The 24,508-nt window shown below is 42.1% G+C and overlaps 1 protein-coding gene across 2 annotated transcripts in view; it reads left to right on the top strand.

The window, feature by feature from the left end:
- Window positions 1-15,298: 15,298 nt before the first annotated feature.
- Exd2 (exonuclease 3'-5' domain containing 2) overlaps window positions 15,299-24,508 on the top strand; it is a 37,582-nt gene continuing 28,372 nt past the window's right edge. Inside the window, exons 1-2 of one of the 2 annotated variants that reach the window (XM_050158639.1) lie at window positions 15,299-15,537; window positions 20,365-20,762. In XM_050158639.1, coding sequence (XP_050014596.1) covers window positions 20,391-20,762 — 372 coding nt within the window. In that variant the 5' untranslated portion in view covers window positions 15,299-15,537; window positions 20,365-20,390. The remainder of the gene's footprint in view (window positions 15,538-20,364; window positions 20,763-24,508) is intronic. The other variant, XM_050158640.1, reaches the window with a different exon arrangement.

Genomic DNA, 24,508 nt, shown 5'->3' with positions numbered 1-24,508 from the left:
CCCAGAGGGGCAGAGGCTCGCCCAGCGCTGCTCGCCGCCTCTTGGGGCGCCGGAACCCGGGATTGAACTGGACGTCTGGAAGAAGGTTGTCTGTGTTTTTTGTCAGTGCACCTGCCCCCCTCCAAATATTTATCGCTACCCCTCTAGTCCCCAATTCAGTTCTCTAATTTACCCGCCCCACCCCCAGCCCAGCGGTTAAAAAAAAAGGCAGAATTGTTCAGTCTTATAGGACACTTGGTATACGGAGGTGAAAAGAGAAAGGGGTTAAAAGGGACTGAGTCTGTCGTTCTGTGTAGAGAGCACATGCTTTTACAAAACCTGCTTCAAGACCTGGGTTCAACCTCTAGCACTAACAATCCCCTCCACCACCACCCCCGAAGAAAGTGAAAAGAAAATTGCCAAAATTAAATTGAGAAAGTCCTCTGTCCATTGGTTCCAGATGCATTTGCAAGCCACAAGAAACATTATAGGAACATAGCTGTATCTTATTTCATTGGTAGTGGTGAGGCCAAAGGTCTTGAGTGTGGAGTTCTGAGGATGCACAGCTGTTAGCCAGCAGCTACAATACGGGGCCAGAAGGAGCTGCCTTTGCGTAGTGCAGGAGTCCCCAAGATGACCTCAGTGAGGAAACCGGGTAAATGCACTGGAATTTTACCAGGTACAGCTGAAAGTCTCCTTTTCAATGCAGTGCTTTTCCAAGAAACTATCCTCTGTCATTAGTGGTAATTAATTCCTGAAATAGGCAGGTGTTGGTTTTGCCCTTTCTATTTAGCAGAAATTGCATCCTCGGGACCAGCGATGGCACAGGAGTGGTTGAATAGAACTATTGATGAAAAATGTACTAAAGAAATTCTTAAGATAAAGATGGGATGGACATGGAAGAGTTTCACCTAAGCAAAATCATGTCTTTTTGCAAATAGTTCATTTGAAAGTCCGTATTATAACATTCTAAACTGACTAAAAAGTCACCAAATTCAAAAATGAGACCTCTAATGGAATATGCTCCTTTAGGAAAATATGTGATGCTTCTTTTTTAATGGTTTTTCAAGACAGGGTTTCTCTGTGTAGCTTTGGAGACTGCCCTGGAACTAGCTCTTGTAGACCAGGCGTGCACCATGTGATGCTTTGTTTTTAAAAGTTTTATCCTGCTGGACCGTCGTGATACTTGCCTTTCCCAGCGCTCAGGAAGCAGAGGCAGCAGATCTCTAGGAGTTCAAGGTCAACCTGGTCTACAGGGCAGCTAAGGCTACACAGAGAAACCCTGCTGGGGGGGGGGGGGTTTATCCTGTGCGCACAGCGGTGAGTCGACCTAATCCAAGTATTTGGGAAGTGGAGGTAGGAGAACCAGGAGTTCAAGGTCAGCCTGGGCTAACAATAGCAAAGTTCTATCCATGCATTGCAAAGTTATTTCCCATCTCAGTTCCTTTGCTTGGCATACTCAACTACACATTTAAAAAGGGCCTTCTGGCTCCTTTGAATTAATAAACCGTCATTCTTTCCTGCCATTTTTGCTTAGGGTAGGGGAGAGAGGCATCATGATGATGTGTCTGAAGTAGCCTTTACCCCATCAATGTGTAAGGTACACCTTCTTTCCCCTTCTTAAGTACATACTCTAATCCGCTACTTTAAATATGACTCTCTTCCCCCAGTCCCTGGAAAAACCTCAACCTAAAAATAATTCAGGATTTAGTCACAAGCTAGCTCAGTTCTAGGGCTTTGCTGGAAAGTTCTCTTAACTATTCAGTGACCAACTAGAGTAATGCTGTAGGACCACCCAGTCTTCACAGCCTACTGCTCTTCTGGAGAGATTTTATTGAATCTAGGATTCAGTGCATGCTAGGCAAGTCCTCCACCCTGAACTATACCCTCAGCTTCTCTGGATTATTCCCATCTCTATAAATAGGGTTGCCAGAGAAAATAAAAGGCATTCATTCAGTTCAGTATGATTTTCAGGTAAGTTGGGGTTTTAGTGTTAGTATGCCCATGAACTATTGGCAATACACTTTTTAAGTAATCAATCATTGTTCGTTCAAAATTCAAACTCACTGGGGTAAGCTATAATTTTTATTTGCCAAATTAACCCTACCTATAATAATTGACATGAGGAGGTGAAGCACCACGTTATTTGCCTACATTAAGAATGTTGGGAGCTGGAGAGATGGCTCAGCAGTTCAGAGCACTGGCTGCTCTTGCAGAGGACCCATGACCAATTCTCAGCACCCTCATGGCTGCAGGCAACCAGCCGTAACTCCAGTTTCAAGGAACTTGAGGGCCTTCTTCTGGCTTCCATGGGTAATGCAACATGTGGTGCATAGGCAATGCATTCAGACAAAGCACTCCTACACTTGACATAAAAATAAATCTCTTTGTTGTTGCTTTTGAGACAGGGTTTTACTGTGTAGGCCTGGCTATCCTGGAACTCACTCTGTAGACCAACCATGCTGGCCTTGAATTCAGAGATCTGTCTGCCTCTGCCTTCTGAGTTTTGGGATTAAAGGTGTGCAACACTATGCCTGGCTAAAAATAAATCTTAAAAAGTAAATCTGTAAAATGCTGGGCTGGTGAGCAGTTGCAGTGGGTAAGGCACTCGATTCCTGATGGTTGAAAGCTTGACAACTGGAGTTCAAATCTCAAAGCCACATAAAGTTGAAAGGAGAAACTGACTCCACTAAATTGTCCTCTGACCTCCACCCGTGTGCATGTGCACCCCACCCCCACACCCGTGTTATATAAACAATTTTTTAAATCGTTCAGGAATGCATATTTAGTCACCAGGACATAATGGTACATACCTTTAATTCCAGGACTGAGGAGGTAGAAACAGATCTGAGTTCGAGGTCAGCCTGGTCTACAGAGAAAGTTCCAGGACATGAGGGCTACGCATAGATACCCTGACTGGAGCAAAAGAAAGTAGCCACTGTACTTCCCTTAGGGCTCACTTCTCGGTGTTTCTACAACCTCAAAGCCTTTGACACACTGATCTTTGGAGAGTACTGAGTAAGCCACCGTATCCTGCTCCGGTGCTGGAGATTCACCCCAAGGCCTCAAGCATGCAAAGCCACAGCTCAGCTCTAAATGGAGTCATTGAAAGATTACTGTTCCACAAGGTTACATGAGGCTATTTTCATGCAGGTATATGTGAGCTTTTAGAAATAATGGTATATATGTTGTTTTGAGTTTGGGGTTTTGTCTTGAGACAGGGTGTCACTGTGACACCCAGGCTGACCTCGAAGTGTCGTAGATTGCAGGATTACAGATGTGAGTCAACATGCCTGATGATACACTTAATCGAAAAGAAAAATGACTTCAACTCTAATCCCAGAGCTACAGAAGCTGAGAGAGGAAGAGTGCCACAAGCTCAGGGCCAGTGGACTCTGCATAGTCAATTTCAGACCAACCAGGACCACTCAGAGACCCTAGCTTTTTTTTAAAAAAAATAAAAATAAAACATACCATAATGGAAATACTTCTAAATATCATTTTTCAAAATATCCTTTGGAACAGCTTTTGAAAAGCAGTTGTTTTCTCACTTGTCAAAATGCCAAGCCTACATTGGAACAGAATTTAAAAATATTGTTTCTTAGTATCTGCAAAGTAGTGCACAACTAACAGCCGCCTTATTATCATTGACAAAGCCAGCTGACCGCTAATGCTTGACTTTTTGTGAAAGCACGAGTTATTTCTCGATTCTGACAACTGTCTTAATACCCTGACAAGAGACACCCACATATCCCTGGGTGAAACCAATCCCTTCTTGTAGATGACTGTAGAGCAGGGGTTCTCAACCTTCCTCATGCAGCAACCCTTTAATGCAGTTCCTCATGTTGTGATGACCCCCAACCATAAAATTATTTCGTTGCATTCCTATTTCATAACTGTCATTTTGCTGCTATTGTGAATTGGAATATACATATCTGGCATGCAACTCCCAAATGGGTCAGGACTCACAGGTTAAGAACCATTGTTACTGTAAAGATCTTGCTGGGGCGGAAGGGAGGGAGCTGAAGAGGTGGCTCAGAGGTTAAGAACATACACTATTCTTGCAGAGGACTCAAGTTCTGTTCACAGAACCTCTCTTGAATAGTCCTCAACCTTCTGTAACTCCTGCTCCCTCTTCTAGGCTCTGAGGGCACTAACATCATGTGCACTTACGTACCCACATACAAACACACATAGTTAAAAAATAAAATCTTCTACGAAAGAAAAATCCTACTATGTAAGATTTATATTCCTACAAAAAGTAACACCACTTCTTGGTACCCCAAAAATACTACTCAGGGAGCACCAGGTTCCATTGTTGCTATAAAACTGTTATGTCGCGGGGCAGTGGTGGCGCACACCTTTAATCCCAGCACTCAGGAGGCAGAGGCAGGCTAATCTCTGTGAGTTCGAAGCCTGCCTCATCTACAAGAGCTAGTTCCAGAACAGGTGCCAAAACTACAGAGAAGCCCTGTCTTGAAAAACAAAAACAAAACAAAACAACATTATGTCTCTGGCTGGAGAGCCATCTCAGAGGTTAAGAGCACTAACTTCCAGAGGTCCTGAGTTCAGTTCCCAACAACCACATATTGACTCACAACCATATATAGTGGGTTCTGGTGCCTTCTTCTGGCATGTAGGCAGAACACTGTATACATAATAAATAAATAAACCTTAAAAAAAAAAAACAAAAAAGAAAACTTATGACAAGACACCAAAATGGCCTGCCTCTGCTCCCCGAGTGCTAGGACTAAAGGTGTGTATGGCCACTGCCTGGCATGAATTTAAGTATTTTATAAAGCTGGGAATTTCCCCCATTCAGTGCTGGGGATAGTTTCAGTGCCTCTGTGAGAAGAGAAAAGCCCCTTACATTGGCACTGGAAGTTTGTGAAGAGATTTGGTCATCACTGAATCTTAACTCTGAATTGACCTAATAATACCCTAATTCCAAGCTTCAGTGTTACACTGTCAATCAGTGCCTGGGAAATATTTCTTTATACTGTGTAGATATATGTCATTGTGATTGGTCTAATAAAGAAGCTGACTGCTGAGCAAGATAAGGTTAGAAGGGAGAAGCAGACTGAGAGAATTCTGGGAAAAAGGAGGAGGAGTCTGGGGAGTAGCAAGGAGACACAGAGAGAAGGAGATGAACTTACCATACTGAGAAAAGGTACCAAGCCATGTAGCAGATCTTAGATAAGAAATATGGGTTAATTTAAAATGTAAGAGGTAGTAACAAGCCTGAGCTATCAGCCAAACATTTAAATTAATATTAAGTCTCCAAGTGGTTATTTGGGAGCAGCTGCTAGGACACAGAGAAACTCTATCTACACATGGCACCCAAATGTCTAGCACCTACATCTAGACAAGACCTGAGGAAGCTTTAAAAAGGTTAAAGATAGCAAAAATGGAGTCAAACACACCTTCCTAGTCTTGTATCTCTCATGCTGCCTGCAGTATAGAGACACATCACCTGGCAGCTGCCTATAGCATGGAGCCAGCCACCATGTGTTAGTGCCATTCACTAAACTGAGCAGTGCTGGTGGCTGACATAGCAGTTTAAGATTCACCTCATGTGATCAAAGAACAATACAAATACTCAGTAAAGACAGATCTAGATGGGAAAAAAACTCTAAACATGCTACAGTGTGTTTAAAATATGCATAAACTTCGAAGAAAAGCAACAGGATACATACAGCCATAGATTTTCATAATTTAAAAATAAGAAAGTCCTTAAAAAGGAATAAAGTAATTGTAGGACCTAGCCATGATAAGCTCAATAGAGGCCTGAGTCTCGGGAGTTTGTCTTAAGTCAATATCTGGTTCGAAGAAAGACCACAAACTGAGACCACCCAGGCACCACCTAGGAACAGACCATCCAAAGGAAATTCCTAATTTTCCAACCATTGTAGATAGGAGCACCTGCCAGAACACACCCATTGCTTTTCACCAGGATACCCCTAGATAAATGTCAGCCAATCAGGGGTCCTGAACCTTAGAAATCCTTCACCTTCACCTGTGCTACTATAAAAACCCAACCCTAACTGAGCTTGGGGCTCTCCAATCACTCCAATACGTTGAACACACAACGAGTCCAAGTTTGCAAATTTGTGTAAGAATACGGGCTCTTGGAAAAGTAGAAAAAGACAAGATATCCTGGGAGCATGAGAACCTTGAGGGAGGGCTGAAGGGGCGGGGAGAGGTAGGGAAGGGAGCAGAGAAAATGTAGAGCTCAATACAAATCAATAAAAATTTTTAAAAAAGAATAAAGGCTCTTTGCTTTTACATACAGGACTTGGTCTCCCAGTTGGTTCTGGGGGAAGTCCGTGAACTGGGCATAACAGTAATAAAAGATAATGAGTCATGGAAAGATAGGAAATACACAGAGAGTCTGGATCCTATATGTTATTGTGTTGTCTTTGAATTTTTTGACAGCTGATGAGCTAGCAATAGCTACTAAGACACATTGGATTGTGGAAGGTACTAGATTAAACCAACCTATAAATTTCTAAAATATCTCAACTTCAAAATTGAAGTCAAAAGGTGTGCTGCTTTGAGAGTATGCTTTTATTTCCCACAGGAAATTAGAGGCAATGGATTCATTTCAGGTTAATATGGATCAGGTTTGACTGGGGAAGACCCTCTGAAAATCTTGACTACAGACATAAATAAATAAACCTAGAAAAAATACAAAACATATTTTACCTGCTCAAACATAAAACAAAAAATCATCTTTGGCTAACTTGTGTACAACACACAGTCTATACTTGTAGTCACACAAAAATGTATGTTACTTTAGAAGTTAATGTGTTTTCAAAACAAGGAGACCAGATACCACTGAAAATGGATGACCCAGATGATCCAGCATCTTCAAATGCCTCTTCTACAGTTTCTTCAGAGTTCTGTATCTAAAACAGCTTCAGGGCTGCTGAGATGGTCCAACCTCGCAAAATACTTCAGCCAAGACTTACCCTATTTTTTCTCAGGATCCCTCAAAGGTGCCAGTACCCCTAGACAACAGGAAGCACCCTAGAAAAACAGCACCCACATTCCCAAAAGATTGGTTGTGCACTTTTGTCATCATTTAAAAGGGGTTGGTTACAAGTTGTTATTAGTCACAACCAGGAAAAAAAGCTAAACAGAGGAGTTAAACAATTAAGTGGCACACGCCCTTAATCCCAACATTCTGGGAGGCAGAGACAGGCGGATCTCTGTGAGTTCGAGGCCAGCCTGGTCTACAAGAGCTAGTTCCAGGGCAGGCTCTGCCGCCTTGAAACACAACAGTTCCCTTGAATAAAAAATTGAGATGCTACCTAGCAAGTTTGGGCTTCTCAGGCTCTGAACAAGGAGAAAATCTTTGGCTAATGGGGCAATTGATCCTAATTATGATATGGGAATTGGATTTCCTCTTTTTAAAGTGTGTGTGTGTGTGTGTGTGTGTGTGTGTGTGTGCGCGCGCAGGTAACTGCTGAGACAAATAAAAATAATAAAAAAATAAAAAATCTCTTTCTAAAGGAAAAAGGGGGAATATGATATAAAAATGACAAGAAAAAAGGGTATATTATTGAATTCATTTTAATCCAAAAAGAAACTATTAATATAAAATATTTTACATTGGTATGGATTTTGATTTATTGATACAATTGTAAAGTTAGTTTTGTTATGCTGTATATATGTTTCTACTTTTTTGGGTATTATGCTTATGCAGCTTTTTAAAAACATGTATAATTAAGAAATAGGTTAATAGTCATGTATAGTAATCAAACTTGTAATCATATTAGGTATATTTTCAAGGTTAAGCAGAAATATTTAGATGATCTTCAAACACTTCAAAGACCTACAGAATATGACATTTAATATGTTTAGCAATCTAAGGCTTCTCATGATAGTGAGACACATCTGCTCCTGACAGCACCAATTTACTTCAAAAGAAGATGATGGATATCAAAGAACCTCTATATGTAGTTTGCTTTCTTTATGGCAAAAGCTAGCCATTTGGGAAAAAAAACTGCCCTTGTCTCATTTGGTGAGAGTATACTATCCAAACTGGACCAGCAGAATGCAAAAGAAAGCAACTGTCAAACTTTGCCAAGACAAGGCATGGCATAACACTCCTTCAAAATTCTTGCTTTACAGAAAATTCTGTCAGATATTCTAGCCCCATAGGCCAAAGCTAGATGGTCCAATATTTCAGAGGAACCTTGGATGACTGTCCAGGCAGTCAGCTGTTTCTATTATTTCTCTAGTTTTGGAAGTTGTTTGTTGTGCACTTCCTGTTTACTTAGGTAATATATTATTCTTGTGTCTCTGATGGAGTTGAAGACTATATAGTTATAGTTATCTTTGTTACCAAATTCAGAAAAGAAACTCACAAAAGAGGTGTAAAGTGAGCTGGGTGGTGATGGCACATATGCCTTTAATCCTAGCACTCAGAAGGCAGAGGGAGGCAGATTTTGATGAGTTTGAGGCCAGCCTGATCTACAATAGCTAATTCCAAGACAGGCTCCAAAGCTACAGAGAAACCCTCTGTAGAGGTTTGTCTCGAAAAACCAAAAAAAAAAAAAAAAAAAGAATTAGTAATAAGCCTGAGCTATCAGCTGAACATTTATAAAATTTTAAGTGTCTGTATAGTTATTTAGGACTGGCTGCTGGAACACAAAGAAACTCCACCTAAAGTGCCCTATTTTTCACTTAGCTTATAATGTATACCTATATGTGTAAACTAACATTATATTATGTGTGTGTAAACTAACGTGTGCTAACACAGGATTTGGAAAAGAGAGCCAGGAGGGCTACCATTAGGTGATGAAGGACAATGCAGGTAAAAGACGGGAGTTGTGAAAGAGAATGTAAACCTAATTGTTTTTCTAGCTTTAACTCTGTCCTCTCTCTCTGTTTCTCTCTCTCTCTCTCTCTCTCTCTCTCTCTCTCTCTCTCTCTCTGTGTATGTGTGTGTGTGTGTGTGTGTTGGATAAGTTCACAGATGTGTAATTGACAGGGAAAGTGTAAAACCCTAAGCGAAGCTCCTTGGCTTTAGAGCGGCCTCTAGAACTCTATAGACATTCACTGAGATGGACAGAGTTCAGGTCAGGGCAAGTGTTTATTTAAATGGCTATGTTTGTCTGGTTGTGTGACATTTACATTTGTGATTTCATTACAATAAAGTGATTTTCATATTAAAAATAAACAGAAAAGTCTCTTTTAATTTATGGTAACAGAATCTCAGGCTACCACATCCACTGCCTTTGTGTCTTTGTGAGGTGGTTGCTCATGACAGAGAACGTGTGTCCTAATAAGTCTGTTTTACAGCTCAGAATGGAGGGTGGAAGAGGTGGAATTCTCGATATCCCTTTCATTGAGGTGGCCCCACCTCTTACAGGTTCTACCTTGACACCAGGCTGAGGATGAAACATTCAATAAATGGGCTTTTAGGAGGTATTCTTGACCCAAATGATAGTGAGCTCTCTTTGTATGTGTGGGTGGGTGTTTGTGTGTGTGTCTTAGTGTGAGCTTTGTTACTTTTTTTCTGAGTCCTCTATTCTTTTACATTGATCTATCTGGTTTATGCCGATAACAGGCTGAGAATGTGTCCTATTAAGTAAGGCTCCTCAACCCCAGAAAGACTGCTGCACTATGAAAGTGCCGGCTGAGTTTGATATTAGAAATACTGAAGAAGAAAAAAAGAACAAAACACTCATCCCAAGGAGGAAAAACACCAAAATTCAGTCTGATAGCTTCAGAGATTGTGTGTTTGGGGTAAGCCTTCTGGAGGTACGGAATAATGAAGCTGCATTTAGAAAATTCAAGCTGGACCTGGAGAGATGGTTCAGCAGTTAAGAGCACTGGCTGCTCTTCCAAAGTCCTGAGTTCAATTCTCAGCACCCACATAGTGGCTCACAACTGTTGGATGCCCTCTTTTGGTGTGCAGATATAAATGCAGAAAAAAAAACACCCATATACAAAAACAACTCTTTTTTGTTTGTTTGTTTGTTTGTTTTTCTCAAGACAAGGTTTCTCTGTGTAACCCTGGCCATCCTGGATCTTGCTCTTATAGACTGGCCTGGAACTCAGAGATGCGCCTGCCTCTGCCTCATGAATGCTGGGACTAAAGATGTGGGCCACTACTGCCTGGCCAAATAAAACTTTTTTAGAAATAGAAAAAGAAAAGTAGAGCTAATTCCTGAGCTTGTTCAGGACACAAACCATCTGATTGGCTTCCATGGCATGAATCTTAAATGTGCTGCCTAGACAAAATGTATTCCATGATCAGAAATTAGCAGCCCAGAATTGACTCTCTTGTGGATGTCAAGACAATTGACATTTTTTTTACTTCATCTGTTCTGTGTTGGTTTTTACTAAAAACAAACAACGCCGTATACTTGAGACCCCCTCCAGCAACAGCAGATCTGCCAGATCCAGAAGATGATGGAAATCATAATCCCAGGGGAGCAAACGACTTCAGAGAAGTAGCTAATAAACTGCCTGCGGACAGCACTGGGGAAGACGGAAGAGGTTTGCCAGATGGGTCCTCACTGTTGTTACTAGACAAGCAATTGCGAAAGATGCCCAGGTTTGAATGGAGAAAACTCCGGGTAATTCCGGAAAAGCTGCCAGTGATGGGATGGTGCTAGAGCTTCGGGGGTTTCTAAGGTTTATTTATTTTCATCTTACGTGTTTGAGTGTTCTGTCCGCAAGCACATATGCGCATGCATGCTGTACCAGCAGGGGGCAGAAGAGGGCGTTGGAATCCCAGAAGCTGGAGTTAGATCTCAGAGGCAGCATGGGTGCTGGGCAGTGAATCTGGACCATCTGCAGAATGGCCAGTGCTCTCAGCCACTGAGTTAGCTCTCCAGTCCCAGGTGCTGAAGTTAAATGAGCTGTAACACTAGTCCAAAAATCTGTTTAAAATTCAGATTTTGATATTTATTATTTTTAAAAGATTTATTTTTAAGTTTTATATATGTATGTGTGGGTATGTGCACATGAGTGTGAGTGCTGGAGGAGCAACCACTGAGTCATCTCTCCAGCCCTAAAATTCAGATTTTTAGAGTGATAAATAAAAAGTCCTACTTATGGTTAGAAAATAAATAAACTCTACCAAAGGGAATATTTAAATTGTTCCTATTAAAGAGAGAAGAAATTTTAAAGGGTAAAATCCTGACTCTCATGCGCACATGAGATGAATATGGCTCAACGATTCTTATTTAACTCACTACTGAACGAGAGAACCCGGAGATAATGTTACAGTGAGTTCAAAGGAGCATGCATAGGCCAGACAAATATATAAACCATTCAGCAATGCTAAAATAAAATTTCCTCGTCTTCCCTTTTCATTTCCTTTCCCCTCCCCCATCCATCCCCCACTTCCCTTTGGCACCATGGGGATTGCAGCTAGGGCATCATCTGAGGGAAGCAAGGATTCTACTGGACCACTACAGCCCCAGATAGGAAATCAATTTCCTTTTATTGGTACAAAACTGGTCTATTGCACAGTGGGGAGAGGAACATCATCGGAAACCCACCAAAGGGAACTTATTTGACTGTCTGAAAATAACTATTTGTATTTATCTCAGTTTTCCAGTAACCCGTAAGGCTTCAGAACTTTTCAACAGCACAAAGGAAAGTATAGGTCCCATAGAACCCAATAAATGGAGGGAGGGGAAGAGGAGTTTTGTACTTTCAAGTACTCTTTGGGCTGCAGCTTCCGCTTCACAATGACCCCTGGGCTGAAGAGGTGGCTCAGGGGGTAAAGAGTACTCGACTTGAAAACACGAAGACTTGAATTCAAATATCCATCACTGGCCTACACTTCGCCTGTGACTCCAACACTGGGAGGCTGAGACAAGAAAATCACCGGGCTGGAGCTTGCTGGTCAGAAAAGATTGTTGGCACTAGAGTTTCATGTTTATGAACTCCCATGTGCGTGCTAAAAATTGAACCAGGATCCTCTGTAGGAGTAACAAATGCTCCTAACAAATGCTACTGAGTCATCTCTCCAGTCCCCTACCTTGAAGCTTTATGTGTTTAATGCACTTTATGGGGCATGGTTGGGATAGGGTTGTGTTTATGTCATACTGGCTGGTCTGGAACTTGATATATAAACCAGAGTAGCTCTTTTTAAAAACTCCTGCTTCAGCCTCCCCACAGCTGGGATTAAGGGTATGTACCACGCTTGTCCTTTAAGGAGCATTAACAATTGTTTCAGAAAGAAATGGAATTGTGTGTGGTTTTCCCTTCTCCCTACCCTCCCTCCCTCCTTCCCTCTTCCTTATTCTCCCTCTCTATCTCTGTGTGTGTGTTTTAGACAGGGTCTCTCACATATACCTGAGGATGGCTGAACTCCTGGTCTTCTTTCTTATTACAGGCAGCTGACTTGCAACCTGACACCCAGCTTCAATCAAGCACCTTCAGCTGAGTCTCTTGCTGTGTGTTTCTTCTGTGACTTACATGTCATCTGTCTACTCTTCACCCTCTAGCTCCAGCAGATCTAGAAATGGCCTTGTGTTGTTTTCTTGCAAAGCTAGATTCAGAATTCTGTATCTATTTAAACTCCTCCAAAGATTCCACTGGGACAAAATCAGTACAGGATGACTGAGACTTTACTGAACTTTGTCTCTGGCAGACCAAACACCTTCAACTTTTCTCTTTTCCCTAATATCTCTCTTCTATAGATACACTCTCCTCCCAAGAAGTTTAGACTTGCTGATTCTTTGCTGAGTCTGTCTTCCTTCCTTTCTTACCCTTTCTACCTCCTTCCCTTTTTTTCAAAAGAATATTTTCCTTTTATTTATTACATTATGCATATGGTTGTTTGTCTTCATGTATGTCTGTGAACCACATGTATATCTGGTGCTCAAGGAGATCAGAAAGGCCATGGGATCCTCTGGAACTGGAGTTACAGACAGTTGTGAGCTGCCATGTGGGTACTAGGAATTGAACCAGGTCCTTTGGAAGAACAGCCAGTGTTCTTAACGGCTGAGCCATCTCTCTAGCTCCACTACTTACCTTTTTTAAAACAAAGTCTGTAATAGGCCAAACTGGTCTCAAATTCACTATTAGTACAGCAAATGGCCTTCAACTGCTGATCTTCAGGTGTCTTCTTTGTAGGGTAAAAGGGCCAGTCAAAGACGTATCTTCATCACACCCCCACCCCCACCGGCCCTGAAACCAGAGCCAGTGAAATAAATCCACCTGGCTCTGAGACCCAAGTCAGTGAAAGAAATACGTTAGTCCTGAACCCAGAACGAAAGAAACACACCCTGACCCTGAAACCAGTGCCAAAGAAATACACTTTGGCCCTAAAATCAAAGCCAATGAAAGAAATATGCCTTGGCCCTGAAATTAAAGTCAAAAGGCTAAAAAAGGCCAAATGAAAGAAACACACTTTGGTCTGGAAACCAGACTCAAATCTGCCCTGACCAACTAAGCAGAAAACCAACCAATCCCTGAAGTTTTTAGAAAAGCTACCAATTAATTCCCTGAGTGCAAGAGCTAACCTATCTGAGCTCAAGGGACTGAAAACTGACCAATTCCCACCCTAAAAATCTTCTCCCTGGAAAAACTCCACCCCTAAGAGGCCCTATAAGGCCTGCACTTGTTCAGTTTTTTGCTGCCTTTTTTATTTTCTTTCTTTTAAAAGATTTATTTAGTATGTACACAATATTTGGCCTCCATATATACCTGTATGCCAGAAGAGGGCACCAGATATCATTACAGATGGTTATGAACCACCATGTGGTTGCTGGGAATTGAACTCAGGACCTCTGGAAGAACAGTCAGTGTTCTTAACCTCTGAGCCATCTCTCCAGCCCCTTGTTGCTGCCTTTTCCACTCTGGCAGAGGCAGCCACTTTCCTGGATTCTTTCCTCCCAATGAAACTCTTGAATGAGGTTTGGTGAGACCTTCCTTCCCTGGAATGGAGCAGGAGCTTCGGAGGAGAGAAGTAACAACTTTTGCCAGAGCAGAGCAGAGCAGGGCTATACCATTTCACTGGCAGAGTTGTTACACTCCAGGACCGGAGAAGAACTTCCCCGGGGAAACCCTCCCCTGCTGGAGTAGAGCTGTTACATTAGGAAAACCATTCCCTGGAGCAGGGCTGTAAGCTGCTGTGCTTACTGTGACCTGTGGTATTCCTTGGCTCCCGATTGCCAGGATCCCCTTTCCATCTGAGCTGCAGTGCTTACACACCTACTCCTCCCAAGTGCTGGGATTATAGACAGGTGTCACATCACCTCATGCAGAGCCTTGGATATTCTTGTGTCCTTACTCACACATCTTTGTCTCCATCCCTGAGTGATTCCCTCAAAAAACAAAAGGAGTGCTGATTCAGCCCATGGTTGGTCAGTGAGTTGTGCCTTTCTGTAGTGGGTAAGAGTATCACCACCAGTCTAAGAACTTTGTGAAGTCTAAGATTATTATAGACATTTTTCCAAAATTCCCATCTTCAAAAGAAGATATTCTTTCTCACTTCTAGCATTTTGTGTGTGCATGTTTCCAATTAGCTCCACAGCTTCTTTAGTGGACAGAAAACATTAAAGTTTATAGAAGCAATTCTTCCTCCTTCTTGAGATATGATCTCCTATAACTCAGGCTGGCCTCAAATTCACCACCGTGGCCTAGGTTTCATCCCCACCCCTGCATAAACAGGGTGCAATAGCACATGCCTGCCTGGACTAGCACTTGGGACGTGGAAGCTGGAGGATCAAGAATTCAAGGTTATATATTGAGAATTGGAGGCCAGAGTATGGTACACAAGACCTCCCTCCCCCCCCAAAAAAAAACCCATCAATCCTACAAGAATGGCTTCATATACAGACAATATTGTGGTTGTTCTAAACAAGGATATAAGGGACGGGACAGGAGAGATGGCTTAGCAGTTATGAGCACTGGCTGCTCTTCCAGATGACCCAGGCTGGATTACCAGCCCCCACACAGTGGCTCACAACCTTCTATAACTCCAGTTCTGGGGGATAGATTCAACACCCTCTTCTGGCCTCTTCAGGCACGCATGTGGTGGACAGGTATGCATGGAAGCAAACCACATTAAAGAAAAAAGAAAGAGATGGTATAAATTATTAATGGCCATAAGATAATATATAATTTTAATGAAGAGCATATTCCTTAAACAGCTTTCTTATTTTCCAGCCCGAATATAAGAAAATTAATGTAGTAGAAAAAGAGTACCCAAGGTAAATGAGAAAAATTACGTCTTATATTGAATTTGTGAAAATTCAGTAGGCTTCTTCCTTCAAAACCAAAAGACAAAAGCGCCATCTCAGAAAGGCACCACTTTTCTAAAGAAATTAAATCTTTGCAACTGGAACCTGTCCTCTAACAGAGAACCTGGGGCGGAAACGGCGGCCCTACAGGCTTCCGTACAAAATGGCGCGGCCCATAGGCACACGCCATGGTGGGGGATTACATCCTCCTGGCCGGCCACTCGGCCGGAAGTGGCTATGGCATTTATGCATCCGGGTGGGTGCGGCCAGGCCGCCTCGGGGGGTTCCAGGCTGTCAGCGTGAGGTGCCGCAGGTGTCCGGGCGAGGCTGGAGGCCGCAGGTAAGCGAGACTCGGGTTGGCCAAGTGTCCTCTGGGACCCTGTGCCGGGAGAGGGGTTTCCAGTGTGGCGCGAGAGGCTCGTGATGCTGGAGGCGGCACTTTGCGCGTGGGCGACTGTTGGGCTCCGAGGTCCCCGGGCGTTGTTGGTCCTGCCCCTCTCCCCGCCCTGAGGCGCGGCCTCCTGCTCCTTCACTCGGTGTGGGCGGTTGAGCCCTCGGGTTCGGGGAGGACTCACCCCGCCATTGGTCCCTAAGCCTTCCCGGGCCGCCCCTTTCCATCCGCCCGGCTTCTCGTCCGGAACCTCCATCCACCCTTCGAGGCTTCCTGACCCAGTCAGTTAAAAAGCAGCCCCCACCGCCGTTCCCCCCGGCGTTGGGGACGCGCCCCACCCGGGTACCTGCCGGCGCACTTCGCTGCCGGGCCGTTTGCCGGCATTCCGCGGGATAGATCGAACTAGAACTTTAAGCCTTATTTATTCAAAATTGACATCTGTTCATTAAAATTCAGACAGCCCAAGCTTTTTATAAGCTTTTGATATATGATTGGACCCAAATTCCCTTATATAACACCTCCTTGGAAACACAAAAACTGTTCTTGTTTTTATTAACTTTTTGGAGTGGGTGGTGGGTGGTGGTGACAGGGTTTCGCTGTGTAGCCCTGGCCAGCCTGGAACTCGTATCTGTTGGCCTCTGCCTTCCATGTGCTAGGATTAAAAGCTTGTTCTACCACGCCTGTCAAGATTCATTTTTGTTTGTGTGTATCTGTGTGAGTGCATTCTGCCTTAAGCGTTGATCTTCTGGAGCTGAAGTTTCAGACGGTTTGAGCTGCCTGATGGAGTGCTAGGAGCCAAATTTAGGTTCTCCGGAGAAGCAGCTAGTGCTATTTACTTATTTAATTGAAAATAGATTTTCTTTTCCTCACATAATATATCCTGATTATGGTTTCAACTCCCTCTGTCCCTCCCAATTTCTCCCACCTCCATTCCCATCCTGATCCACTCCCTTGCTGTCACTCATTGAAAAACAAACAGGCTTCTAAGGGATAATAATAAAATATAACAAGATAAAATAAGATAAAACGAAACCATCAAAACGAAGTTGGACAAGACGAACGGAAGAAAAAGACCAAGAGAAGACACAAGAGTCAGCGACCTACTTGTTTGGATACTCAGGAATCCCATAAAAACATTCTGTGCGTATGTGTGTATGTATGTATTGTATGCACATGCCTGCAAAACCAGAAGAGGATATGTATTGAATCCCCTGGAGTTGGATTTATGGGGGTAAACCCTGATATGGATGCTGGAAGTCAAACTCAGATCATCTGAAAGAGCGACAAGTGCACTTAACCACTGAGCATCTCTCTGTCCCTAAGACTGCAGTAACAGAGCACACAAACTGGAGGGCTTAAAATAATGGAAATTAGTTCTACAGTTCAGGAGAAGAGAGGATTTTACTGTCTCCATGGTGGGGAGCTGAGGATGAGAATCCTTCCTTGCTTTTTAGCTACTAGTGATAAAGAGCCTTGACTTTCTTTGATTTGCATGACTTTAGTGCCCACCTCCATCTTCTGGCTTCTTTCCCATGTGTCTCTCACATTTGGGTCTCCCTCTGTCTTTTTTTTTTTTTTCTTTTTCCTGTAGGATACCAGTCACACTAGATTAAGGGCCACTGTACACCAGTATAACCTCATTTTATCTTTCTGAGACAGGGTTTCTCCAGCTTTGGCTGTCCTGGAGCTCACAGAAATCTACCTGCTTTTGCCTCCCAAGTGCTGGGATTAAAGGCATGCACGACACCTGCTGTGACTTCATCTTGATAATGTTGGAAGGCCCTATTTCCTAACAAGGGCACCGGCATAGGTTCTGAGGGTAGAACTGCAACATACCTTTTTGGTAGAATAGCTCAACTCAACCTGTAGTAAGCGGTTTTATGTGTCTGTCAGTTAAGAGGCTTTTGACTTATATCCACGTTGGGCTTGGTACAGACAGTGCTGCTCTGCGCTTTCTGTGCATGTGTTCATTTCCCTTCTGTGTGGTTGTAGTGGAAATGTGAGGCCTGTGGTGTCTGTGCTTAACTGTCGAGGACCCGCCAGGCTGTTTTCCAAAGCAGCCGCGCCATTTGGCATTCCCACTGACAGTGTGAGAGTTTCTCACTTCTCCACAATATTGCCAGTTTTTATTATCTGCCTTTTTGAGATCCATTAATCATTGTGGTTTTGATTTGCATTTTCCCTGATGGCTAATGATATTGGGGAGCTTTTCATGTGCTATTTGGCCATTGCTCAGTTGTCTTTCATATCTCTATTCATAGTCTTAATCATTTTTTTTTTTTTTTTTTTTTTTTTTCCGAGACAGGGTTTCTCTGTAGCTTTGGTGCCTGTCCGGGAACTAGCTCTTGTAGACCAGGCTGGCCTCGAACTCCCAGAGATCTGCCTGCCTCCCGAGTACTGGGATTAAAGGCGTGCACCACCACCGCCCGGCAATCATGTTTTTAATTAGTTAATTTGTCTTTTTATTATTGAGTTGTAAGAGTTTATATTCTAAATGCATGCCTTTAGCAGATATGTGGCTTGCATATATTTTTTCCAGCTCTTCAGGGTCTTTTGGGGATGTCTTGGTAGCCAATTTATTTTCAAAAAAGGATATATATATATGTATATATATATTAAAGATTTATTTATTAAGCATACAATGTACTGCTGGCAAGGAAGGCACCAGGTCTCATTACAAATGGTTGTGAGCCACCATGTGGTTGCTGGGAATTGAACTTGGGACCCGTGGAAGAGCAGCCGGTGCTCTTACCCTCTGAACCATCTCTCCAGCCTATCAAAAAAGGTTTTTAAAAAGTTTGGCTTACATTGAATTCATGTTTTTAGAAAACAGCTACTGAAGTTTGGATGTGGCCTCTCCCAAAGTTTCACGTGATGAAAGAGTAAACCCAGTGTAGCACTATTGGGAGATGGTGTGCCCTGTGGAAGATGGGGTCTTAGAGGAGTCCTTAGGTCATTTGAGATTTGGAAAGGTAATGGGGATCCCAGCTCTTTTATGTAATTGGTATTTTTCCTTTTTTGCTCTTAATACTTTTGGGGAGACCACCACCCAGATCCCAAATAAATACACAGAGGCTTATTCTTTCTTATGAATGCCCAGCCTTAGCTTGGTTTATTTCTAGTCAGATTTTCTTAACTTAAATTATCCCATCTAGCTGGGCGTTGGTGGTGCATGCCTTTAATTTCAGCACTCAGGAGGCAGAGGTAGGTGGATCTCTTAGGCGGATCTCTGTGAATTGAAGGCCAGCCTGGACTACAAGAGTTAGTTCCAGGACAGCTAGGGCTGTTACATAGAGAAACCCTGTCTCAAAATAAAAACCAACCAAACAAACAAAACAAAACAAAATTATCCCATCTATCTTTTGCCTCTGGGCTTTTATCTTTTTCTATTCTATATACCTTTCTTTACTTCTTACTGTGTAGCTTGCTGTGTAGCTGGGTGGCTGGCCCCTGATGTCTTCCTCTCCTTTTTCTCACTCCTCACCGATCTTCTCTTTCTAGATTTCTCCTCTTATTTATTCTCTCTGCCTGCAAGCCCTGCCTATCCATTCTCGTGCCTAGATATTGGTCAGCTCTTTATTAGACCAATCAGGTATTTTAGGCAGGCTAAGTAACACAGCTTCATAGAGTTAAACAAATGCAACATAAAAGAAGGCAACACACCTTTGCATCATTAAACAAATGTTTCACAACATAAACAAATATAACACATCTTAAAATAATATTCCACAACACCCTTAGCAACTATGTATGTGTGTGTGTATGTATGTATTGAGACAGAATCTCTCTCTATGAATCAAGCTGGTCTGGAATTTGGTAGGTAACTCAGGCTAGCTTCAAACTTGCTGTTCTGTCTCATTCTTAATATTTCTGGGATAACAGGTGTGTGCTGTCACGCCCAGCTTCTATTTTTCCTGTCCTTCGTTCAAGTTTTGTTTTGATTCCAGCCACTGGTCTTCCCCAGAAGCTCTACATGTTTTCTGTGTTAGAAGCACATGGACTCTGTATATCACTTCCATGGTGATGCTACTTTAACAGAATTCCCCAATTCTGAACCAGTCTTAATTTAGGTCCTTGGCTCTGGATTTTCTTTTTAATGAGAATGTTATGAACTTGGGCCCTGCATCTGTCATAATTACAAACTTAAGGAGTATCTGTCCTCTTCTTAGGTCTTTCTTTCTTTCTTTCTTTCTTTCTTTCTTTCTTTCTTTCTTTCTTTCTTTCTTTCTTTCTTGTGTGTCAGAGACAGAGAGACAGAGAGAGGGAAGACTTTTGGAAGTCAGTTCCCCTTTCACTATGTAGGTCTGAGGAATTGAACTTAGGTCATCAGTCTTGCCAACAAGTGCCCTTATACCCGATGAGCAGTCTTGCCAACCTTTACTCTTGATTCCATTTTGTATCATTAAGAGAGTCTAAAGCAATTGGCAGAGCGCAGGTGAATTTGTGGAAGCAAGGGTGGAAATAGAAATGGGATAAACAAGTATAAAGATGAGCCAGCTCTGGTGGTACACACTCATAATTTCAGCGCTTAAAGGAGGATCTGGATTTCAGGGTCATCCCTAGTTATATAAGTTTAAGTAAATCTGGGCTACATGAGACCCTGTCTCAAAAAATAAAAGTATAAAAATGGAAAAATTACAATACTAACTGTTCTGTATCAAATTTGTATCAGTTTTTTCAGTTTGTGGGTACAGAGATTTAAACTTTAGGGGGAAACTTGTTTGTACTTAAGTGTGTATTTTATATGTAAGCATATTTTTGACATTTGTTTTGCAGGTTGTGGGATTAGTGAAAGGTTGAAGATGTCTAGACAGAATTTAGTGGCTTTGACAGTGACCACCCTTCTGGGTGTGGCCATGGGGGGATTTGTACTGTGGAAAGGCATCCAGCGCAGATGGAGAAAGACAAGCAGAGTGGCACAGCAGCAGCAGCAGCAGCAACCACAGCAACAACAGCAGCAGCAACAGCAAGTGCTTGGTAGGAGGGAGTGGCCCCCTCCAGAAGCTGCGCAGCTACCCTTTGGGGACCTGAGAATGCCAAGAACCTCATGGGAAGAGAGGATACTCCAGGCAGAGGTGGTGACAGTATCTCAGGAGGCAGAGTGGAATCAAATCCAGCCCTTCCTTCGAAGAGAGTTGGCAGATTTTCCAGTACTTGGAATCGACTGTGAGTGGGTAAGTTAAAAGGCAGTGACTGAAAAAGAATCTCATTAGCTTTCCCAGTTCAGGACATGGATGGTCAAGAATAGAATACACTGAAAGGAGAAGTACTTTGTTCTTGACTTGCTTGTAAGTATACTTAGCAGACGATGCTGATGCTCTCAGGATAGGGGTGACCTTAAATTTGTTATTCTGGAGTCAGGTGGGCCTGCATGAGTTTCACTTTCACTGATTATTTTCCAAACTGGACAAGATAATTAGCTTTTCCAAATCTGTTTGTGTTTTGTAATAGGAATGTATGAGCACCTACTTCCAATGACTTCTGAGTAATCAAGTAGATAATCCCATAAAGGTTTCAGTGCAATTTAATATACAGCAAGTGCTCATTCAATACCAGCTGCTAGGTAGGTGTGCTGGTGCACGACTGTAACCTCAGTACCCTGGGAGACCAAGGGAAGGGGGCCACAGCAAGTTCGAGGCTATCCTAGGCTGTATTGTGAATTTGAGGTCATCCTGGGTTATAAATTAAGACCCTGTCTTCAAACAAGCAAACAAACAAAAGCAAAACCTGCCATTTCAACTACCTACCTATTTTAGTTTTTGTTTTCAGTTTGTTTTTTGAGACAGGTGGGTGCCAATTGTCGCAAATTAGGTCAGTATGATAAGTAACCAGGCTAGCTCAAGAATAACAGGAATACTTTAATGGTTAAAGAGGGGAAACTTACACTATAAGAATGGAGTTCCGAAATCCAGTAGAGAGAGCGCTCACCTGCAGCCCCAGGTTTTTCTACCTGGGCTCTAGGTGGCCACACTCTAACTCGATGTGTTTGCTTAAAACTATCAGTTGATAGTTTCCCCATCAGACCTTGAACTTGTGTAACTGAGAATAACCTTGAGCTTTTGCTTCTCTTACCTTTACCTCCTAAGTACTAGAATCAAAGATGTATACTACCCCACTGGCTTGTTAATACTTTTTAAAAAGATTATTTATGGGTGTGTGTGAGCTACTATGTCCTCTGTGTTTGATAAATACCTTTGATATTTTCCATGTCATTTTCTATGTATATGAGCTTGGTTTGTATGTCCTCTCTTCCTGCCAAAATTCTAAGTATTCTAGGCCAAGGCCATGCCTTCCATATCCCCAAAGTTGTACTCTAACCTTCACATGTATTCCATGGCACATATGCGCTCACACACATACACATATGCAAACGACAAAAACACAAACTCAAGGAAAACAATCCTCAAAGGAATGTCTGAGGAGCTAGGGCTAGAGCTCAGTTAGTAGAACATTTGTCTAGTATGTAAAGTCCTGGGTATAACCCAGCACAGCATACAGAGGACTCTACTGGGAGGAGGGATATTTCATACTTGAGGCCAAGATTATAAAGAGAAAATAGTCAATATAACAAAAGAATTGCACTGAGAATTTCCAGGCGATTCTCCCGTCTCTGCCTCTTATCTCTCTATGGGAGTGCTGGGATTGCAGATGTGTAGCACTGCATTGGCTTTTTACATGGGTTCCAGTGATTAAACTCAGGTTGTTAAGATTGCATGTGTAATTGGACTTTCTCGTTGAATTTCTTTGGACTGCCAGCCCCTAAATAATGACATGGAGACTTATTATGAAAGCTTGGCCTTTAGCTTAGACTTATTCCCAATTAGCTCTTATAATTTCTGTTTTCTATTAATGTAAGTTCTGTCTCTCCTCAATTCTGTATGTCCATCTCCCTCCGTGTCTTGCTGACATCTCTTGTGCACCTAGATTCTAATCCTGAGTTGTTCTTCTCTAGCCAACAATCCTGCCTGTTCTCTCCTGCCTGTCTATCGGCCATAGGGCTCTTTTATTAAACCAATTAGAAGGTACCTTGCCTTCATTGTGTACAAAAAGATTATCTCACAACATTTCCCTCTTTTTGTCTAAATAAAAAGGAAAGGTATTAACCCTAACGCAGTAAAGCTATATTCAGTAGAACAATTATCAGGTAAGAATTACATTCACAATGTCCAGTCCATTTGTATTTGGCAAATTTGAAGAAACTATTGTCTATCCTATCAAAGTTTTATACCTAAACCACTTTCTATCATAGCTTGTATTACCAACCTAAAAAAAAATCATTTTAGATCTTAAAACATTTTCTTAGATAAACAGCTAATCTATTATGTCTGGCAACCTTATATACTTTACACCTCTTTTGTAAGTTTCTTTTCTGAATTTGGTAACAAAAAAAGTATAACTGTCTAGTCTTTGATTACATCAGAGACCTGAGAAGGATAAAATATTACCTGAACAAACAGGAAATGCAGAGCAAACAACTTCCAAAACTATAGACGTGACAGGGAGAGCTGGCTATCTGGATCGTCACCCAAGGTTCTTCTGCAACCCTGGGACATCCATCTTTGACTTACAGGCCTAGAATATCTGACAGACTTTTTTGTGAATCAGGAGTTTTGAAGAACTATCCTAGCTTATCTTGGCAAAATTTGGTCTTTTGTGTCCTGCTTGTCCAATTTGGAGAGCATATTGTCAGCAGTCAAGGGAAGCAAGGACAGTTCCCCAATGGCTGGCTTTGCCACATGCAAGGCAAACTCTATATGGAGGTTCTTTGATGCCCATCATCTTCTCTAAAGTAGATTGGCGCTGCCAGGAGCAGACTTACCTCACTGTCATAAAAAGCCTTATGCTATTAAAACATCTTAAATGCCTTGTTCAGTAGGTCTTTGAAGTGTTTGAAGACTGCCTTTCTATCCAAAATATATCTCTATTTTACCTTGAAAACATACCTAACATGACTACAAGTATGGTTGTTATAGATGACTATTAACCAACCTGTATTTATTAATTATTCTGAACAGTTTATAGTAATAGCTTTCAAAGACTAGAACTTTACATTACAATTTTAAATGAACCACATAGGTTCACAATATTTTATAGTATGTTATAACAAAAACAACCTTAAATTTGTATAAATATAGGAAAATCCATACCAATGTAAAATATTTGAGATTAATAGTTGTTTTTTAGTTTGAAAGTAGATTCAATAATCTACCCTTTTATTCTGTTATTCCCACATCCCCCTATTTTCTTTTTGAAAAGAGATCCCTGAATCTAACCTCTTCTCCTTAGTTTTTTCCATGAATGTGACCAGTAACAACTTGCAACCAAGCCCCCTAAATGATGACAAACATCCATAACCCACTGAATGATCAAAAGCCACCCTCTCCAAGTCTTGGGAATGTGGGCATCATGTTTCTTTTGTTGTTGTTGTTGTTTGTTGCTGGGTCCTAAAGGCTCACTCGGGGAGAGGGTGAGAAGACATGTGTCAAAAACACAGACACTGGAAGTCAGGTAAAAGGCAAACAGCAGACTCCTTTATTCAGCAGTGGGGAGAGCCTTATATACCTTCCTCCCAGCACCCAGCCTGCATTCTGATCCATCGACATCGTGTGGTCACCCTTCATTGGCTAGGCATGATCAGGACCTCTGACAGCAACTGTTGTTAGGCTCTCAAGCAGGCTGCAGGTTGGCTCATCTCTAGGCCTTGTAGGCCTTATTTCCCTACAGCTGATTTTTGGTTTTTCAAGACAGGTCTCTTTATGTAGCCTTGGCTATCCTAGAACTAGCTCTGTATCAGACTGGCCACGAACTCACAGAGATCTGTCTACCTCTGCCTCCCAAGTGGGCATTGTGTTCTTTTTTTTTTTTTTTAAATATTTATTTATTTATTTATTTATTTATTTATTTATTTATTATGTACACA

Source organism: Alexandromys fortis, unplaced genomic scaffold (assembly GCF_014885135.2).
Source record: "Alexandromys fortis isolate MF-2015 unplaced genomic scaffold, M_Fortis_MF-2015_v1.1 scaffold_99, whole genome shotgun sequence".
NCBI classification, from domain to species: Eukaryota; Metazoa; Chordata; class Mammalia; order Rodentia; family Cricetidae; genus Alexandromys; species Alexandromys fortis.
The sequence above is the reverse complement of the archived record's forward strand: the minus strand, read 5'-3'. Positions and strand labels throughout refer to the sequence as shown.